A 6,643-nucleotide genomic window follows, 5' to 3' on the forward strand; every position below is an offset into this window, starting at 1 on the left:
GTTGTTTTTTTCTCTTGGTAAATATTTTTAATCTCCAGAAGCATAGCAAATCTTGGGCCAGAAACTAACATAGCTTGTCCCAAAGGGATATGTTCAGGTACCTTGACTGCATAATAATAATTGAGAATTTTATTATTATTATTATCAATTCAGTTGTTTCAAGAGAACTTCTAGGAAAAAAGTAATTATCTATTTCTCTTTGCCAACATGCAGATTGCTCCAGATGAACTAGCACTTATTCACAACCTGAGGAAGATGATGAAAAATGACTGGGTATGTGCATATGAACAATTTGCACATTGCAGAAAGAATTGGGTTTTCATTTTAAACATATTTTACTACTTCATAACCAATAATACCTTCAGGTCACTAATTTTATGGCCAGAATGTTCTTTTACTTTATGTAATTCCTACAACTGTACCGAGTTAGGTCTGTATTAAAATCTGTTCATTTGGGGCTGGGGTTGTGGCTCAGTGGTAGAGTGCTCGCCTAGCACGTGCGAGGCCCTGGGTTCGATCCTCAGCACCACATAAAAATAAACAAAATAAAGGTATTATGTCCAACTACAACTAAAAAAAAAATTTTTAAATAAAGATATTGGGGGCTGGGGATGTGGCTCGAGCGGTAGCGCACTTGCCTGGCATGCGCGCGGCCCGGGTTGGATCCTCAGCACCACATACCAACAAAGATGTTGTGTCCACGAAAACTTAAAAATAAATATTAAAATTCTCTCTCACTCTTTCTTTAAAAAAAAAAAAAGATATTGTATTCACCTAAAACTAAAAGAAAATTTAATATTCTTTGTAGCTATAAATGGATACAATACCTTTATTTTATTTATTTATATGGTGCTGAGGATCGAACCCAGGGCCTTACACGTGCTAGGCAAGTGCTCTACCACTGAGCTACAACTCCGGCCCCAATCATTACTAAACTGGTGCATGATTTTTTTAAAAAAGCTTCACATAATGGTTACAACTTTTTTCCCCCCACAAAAAAAAAAAAAATAGCATAAAATCTGCAACGATTATACAGTGAAACACAGTATTTAAATATTGGCCTAATTTTATTTGCAATTCTACTTTTATGTCTTCTTTGACTTTTTCTTATTCTTCTTTATTTCAGCACGGAGGTGCCATTGTGTTGACTTTAAGCCAGACTGGATCTCTCTTTAAGCCCCAGAAAGCATACCTGCCGCATGAGTTGCTGGGAAAGGTTAAGTTATAGAAGAATTCATTGCCTCTTAGATGGTCATTCTGAGTAGAGAGAGAGCTCTTTTTAAGTCTACTTATTTTGACATTATTTCAGAAAATCATATTCTTCTACCCCAGTATCTCTTTCTTAAAAAACAAAGATAGAATTCTGATACATAACCATAGCATTCTTATCCAGTCAGGAAACTGATATAAACCTTTGATCTAATCTATAAGTCTTACTCAGAGTTTGCCAGTTAATCCAATATCCCATTATAGAAAAAGAAGATCCTGGATGATTTTCACTTGTCATGTCTGTTTGGTGTCCTTTAATCTGTGATGGTTCCTCAGCCTTGTATCTTTTATAATCTTTTTTTTTTTTTTAAAGAGAGAGTGAGAGAGAGAGAGAGAGAATTTTTAATATTTATTTTTTAGTTCTCGGCGGACACAACATCTTTGTTGGTATGTGGTGTTGAGGATCAAACCCTGGCCGCACACATGCCAGGCGAGCGCGCTACTGCTTGAGCCACATCCCCAGCCCCCTTTTATAATCTTTAAGATTTCTATTTTTCAAAAGTACATGCCAGGGCCCAGGGCTGTAGCTCAGTGGCAGAGTACTTGCCTAGCAGGTGTGAGGCACTGGGTTCAATCCTTAACACCACATAAAAATAAATAAAATGAAGGCATGCGTCCATCTACAACTACAAAAAAAAAAAAAAAAAACAAAGTACATCACTACTTTCTTTGTAGGTTATTTTATGAGCTTGTCTGATGTTTCCTCACAAGTAGAAGTGATAATAGAAGTAAAAATGTGCCAGGCACATGCTTGTAATCCCAGCATCTCAGGAGGCTGAGGCAGGAGGATTGTGAGTTCAAAGCCAGCCTCAACAACTTAGGGTCTTGCTGACCCTATCTCTAAATAAAATGTAAAAAAAGGGCTGGGGATGTGACTCAGTGGTTAAGTACGCCTGGTTTAATTTCCATACCAAAAAAAAAAGTAGTAGTAGTAAAAATGTGTCTTCTCTGTGCAGCTTATCAAAAGGAACATGAAGGGGCTGGGGTTGTGGCTCAGTGGGTAGAGTACTTGCTTCTGACTCATGAGGCACTGGGTTCGATCCTCAACACCACATAAAAATATGTAAATAAAGATATTGTGTCCATCTACAACTAAAAAATATATATATATATTAAAAAGGAGCATGAAATCTGTTTATCCCATTACTGATAATGTTAATTTTGAACACCTACTTTAGATGATATTCATCTGGCTTCTCCTCGGTAATTATTCTCCCTTTAGAATTAATAAGTATCTTGAGGAGATATACTTTCAGGCTAGATAAATTTCCTATTACTTCCACCTACTCATCCATTAGATTAGTGATTCTTTGCTAAATGTTATTATGGTAATGACCAAGTGGAGATTTCTCTAAACCTATTATTCTAAATATATCACTTGGCTTTCTATTAGAAATTTTCTGTTCCCCTTATATATTTATTTGTTACAGTGTAGATTTGTAAATTCATTTTTAATAGGTTCTGAGCCTTTACCATCATTCTTATTTACATGCTCAAATTATTCCAGTGTTACCATGGATGCTTCCTTTAGGCTAGTTGCTATGACCCATCATTTCTTTTAGCACTTCTTTATTTCCTGGCACAAAAATGTTTCCAGATTCCCTTGTACTTCCCATGCCCTCTTCCTAGAATTAGTCATTTCTAGCCTTGGTTTGTTTCAGAAAATGGTTTTTAGAAACCAAGACCTTAGAGCTACTGGGGTATCATTTCTTCTAGCCCTTCTCAGCAAAGCTAGTAACGAGGCGTGTGTTGTGTTTACATGTAGTGTGTGTACTGCTTCTCTAGTGAACTATAAATCCATACTGATACTTGCCAGTTCCATGCTAGAATAGCATTCATTGTTCCCTTCCCCTTTTCCATATTTGTCTCATCTATAAGAAATCTCTTCTCATTAGCCACAACTTATTTACTTATTAACTTAATGCTAAAATGTGGTTAAAAAGTTTCAGATTTGTGGGCTGGAGTTGAAGCTTAGTGGTAGAGCACTTGCGTTACATGTATGAGGCACTGGGTTCAATCCTCAGCACAACATAAAAAAATAAATAAACAAAATAAAGTAATTGTATCCATCTACACAATATTTTGTATATACAAAAAGTTTCATATTTGCTCACCCTCAACTCATAGAAGCTGCAAACTAGAGTTCAATATTTTCAAGTTTTTATCTTGAGTCAAAAGATGTGTGGTCAGATATTCTTTTCAGAATTTACTTGGCTTGGGCTGGGGCTGTAGCTCAGTAGTAGAGCACGTGCCTTGAACATGTGAAGCACTGGGTTTGATCCTCAGCAACACATAAAAATAAATAAAGATTGTGTCCTTCTACAACTAAAAAAAAATATTTAAAAAAAAAAAAAGACATTACTTGGTCTAGTTCCCCTCCCCTTCTCTTATGTTAAATTCAGAATATAATTTGATTGATCCACTATTTCTAATTATGTTCCACTTAGTGTCTTTTTTCCCACTTGTTAATTTTAATTTCCTTTTTTCCCATCCAAAATTTTTTGAGTTCATTATAGTTATACATAATGATGGGATTGGTTGTTACATATTCATATACAATATAACAATATTTTGGCCTAACTTGATTCCAGGAGTCAGAGCTCTCAAAAATACTGTTTACTCAGACAAGCGGTGTCCTCCATATTTTTGCAGATCTGTAGAAAGTGGGGTAGCCAGAGAAAGAGGAGTAAAGAAGAATAGAAGAAAATAAAAACGCTGCCCTCAAAGTGCTTAAGTAGAATTTCTCTTTCTCCTGATAGGTCACTTAACAAATATTGTACCCTTTCTCTTCTCCAGGAAGGATTTGATGCCCTGGATCCCTTTCTTCCCATTTTGGTTTCCAGTTATAACCCAAAGGAATTTGAAAGTTGTATTCAGTATTATTTAGAGAATAATTGGCTACAACATGAAAAAGGTCAGTTGTTTAATTTTCTCCTATCAGAGCTTGGTGTTCATAGTAGAATTCCACTCATTCAGAGCCTCACCCTCTTGTTCCATCAGCACTGAGAAGAAAGGTGTTGGTGGGTAGCTAAGTTGGGGTATTTTCTTTTTCGGGGGAAGAGTCCTAGGGATTGAACTCAGGGTTTACTTGACCACTACACCAAGCCCTATTTTGTATTTTATTTAGAGACAGGGTCTCACTGAGTAGCTTAGCGCCTCGTTTTTGGAGAGGCTGGCTTTGAACTCGCAATCCTCCTGTCTCAGCCTCCCAAGCTGCTGGGATTATAGGTGTGCACCACTACACAGCCTAAGTTTTTTTGTTTTGTTGTGCTTTTTGTGATGCTGAGTATTGAACCCAAGGCCTTGTGCATGCAAGGCAAGCACTCTACCAGTTGTGCTATACCCCAGCCTCAGCCTAAGTTTATAATTTACAAAGGAAATTATATCCCTCCCCAAATTCTCATCTGGTCCAAAATAAAATGTTAATGCAAAAAGCTGGAGGCAAAGCTGCCAGGCACGGGGGTTGCTCGCCTGTAATCCTAGCTGCTCAGGAAGTTGAGGCAGGAGGATCATGAGTTCAAAGCCAGACTCAGCAACTTAGTGAAGCCTTAAGCAACTCAGCAAGAACCTGTCTCTAAATAAAATATATTTTTAAAAGGGCTGGGATGTGGCCCAGTGGTTGAGTGCCCCTGGGTTCAATGTGCAGTACCAAAAAAAAAAAAAAAAATGGAGGCAAAACCCCATCCAGCCGGGGCTGGGGATGTGGCTCAAGAGGTAGCGCTCTTGGCTGGCATGCCTGGGGCCCAGGTTCAATCCTCAGCAACATATACAAACAAAGATGTTGTGTCTGCCGAAAACTAAAAAATAAATATTAAAAAAAATTCTCTCTCTCTCTCTCTCTTTCTCTATTAAAAAAAAAAAACAAACATCCCAGCCACTGGGCGTTTTCCAGGTGTTTGGATTATGCCGTACTCTCATTATTGGTTTATTCATTCAACAAATTTGATTATGCCGTACTCTCATTATTGGTTTATTCATTCAACAAATTTCAGTTGAGAAATTCATGTGCTGTGACGGTCCCACAATAATTCACCTTGTGTAAGAGGCTACCCCAACACCAAAGGAAATCTTTGCCATAGCGATCTATTATACGTAAAGAAATTGTTGCCTCTTAATACCAAATGTTTTCTTTTGTTTGTTTGTTTTGTTGTTGTTGTTTTTTACTCAATATATTTTATTTTTATGTGGTACTGAGGATCGAACCCAGGCCCTTGCAAAACCCCCCCAAATGTTTTTTTTTTAATATTTATTTTTTAGTTGTAGTTGGACACAATAGGTTTATTTATTTATTTATTTATTTATTTTTCTGTGGTGCTGAGGATCGACCCCAAGGCCTCACACATGCTAGGTGAGCGCTCTACCACTGAGCCCCAGCCCCAGCCCTCTTACTACCAGATTTGATGCCCTTTGACTGGAAGCATTTTAGGTATTCATTTAGGTTTGCCTCACCTCTGGATATTCGAGGGTATAAAGGAAAAATAAAGGGTTTTCTATCGATACATAATAAACAGGATATTGGAGAGGAAAGAATAAAAGTAGCTGCAGCATTGTAGGTGGGAAGCACAGAGACGTGTGATCTGGGAAGGAATATGTCTGAACATAATCTAGATAAGGTAGGCTCTGACCACTGGAGTTTTCTGGAGGGATACAGAACAGCAGGAGGAATTTTTGACTTCACTGTGTTTGACTCCATTTTAGCTCCTACAGAAGAAGGGAAGAAGGAGCTGCTATTTCTAAGTAATGCCAACCCTGGGCAGCTGGAACGTCTCTGTGCCTACCTGTGAGCCATGGTCATTATGTGGATGGAAGACAATGGACATTTCCTTAATGCTGCACCCAGTCTCGGAGAACCCTCCTAGCACTCAGGTAGAATAGCCAGGCCCCTGTACATGGGATTAGCCAGGACTGCCGTGGGCTATGGACCTTCTTTGAAATGGGTTCCTTACAAAATGACTGTGAACATATGGTAAGATTTCCCCTTGTTCCTAAAAATAAAATCATTTTTTGAATGTGGTTTTCATGTTTAAGATAACCATGGTTCTTTTCCTTAAAAAAAATAAAATTAAATGTTTTTCTTAAAGTGTTGTATTCAATTTAAGAGCCTTCAGATTAGCCAAATTGAATTTATCTGACTCAATTCTATAGAAATTTCCAGTAGTTCTGACTACTGATCAAGAGCTCAAGATTCACAGCCTAACTTCTCCCAACCCACCGCTCACTTCCTACTTACACTTTTATCTTTGATTCCAAGGGGGTGACTGAGCCTCCAGCTGAGCGTCTAGCAGCTTTAATCTGGTACAGCTGTTTCCCATGTGTTTCTGGGAGAATTAAGCACTAAATCCCACCAGCATACATCGTGTGGAGTGAATTATCT

General features: G+C 37.9%; 1 protein-coding gene across 4 annotated transcripts in view; it reads left to right on the forward strand.

Moving 5' to 3' along the window:
• Nucleotides 1-6,282, forward strand: part of DAP3 (death associated protein 3) — a 37,080-nt gene extending 30,798 nt beyond the window's left edge. For all 4 annotated transcript variants that reach the window (XM_081306518.1, XM_081306516.1, XM_081306517.1 and 1 more), the window contains exons 10-13: nucleotides 214-273; nucleotides 1,127-1,216; nucleotides 4,066-4,183; nucleotides 5,968-6,282. In XM_081306518.1, the coding sequence (XP_081162644.1) occupies nucleotides 214-273; nucleotides 1,127-1,216; nucleotides 4,066-4,183; nucleotides 5,968-6,053 (354 nt within the window). In that variant the 3' untranslated portion in view covers nucleotides 6,054-6,282. The remainder of the gene's footprint in view (nucleotides 1-213; nucleotides 274-1,126; nucleotides 1,217-4,065; nucleotides 4,184-5,967) is intronic.
• The last annotated feature ends 361 nt before the right edge of the window (nucleotides 6,283-6,643 follow it).

This window comes from Spermophilus citellus (genome assembly GCF_964194105.1).
Source record: "Spermophilus citellus genome assembly, chromosome: 9".
Classification (NCBI taxonomy): domain Eukaryota; kingdom Metazoa; phylum Chordata; class Mammalia; order Rodentia; family Sciuridae; genus Spermophilus; species Spermophilus citellus.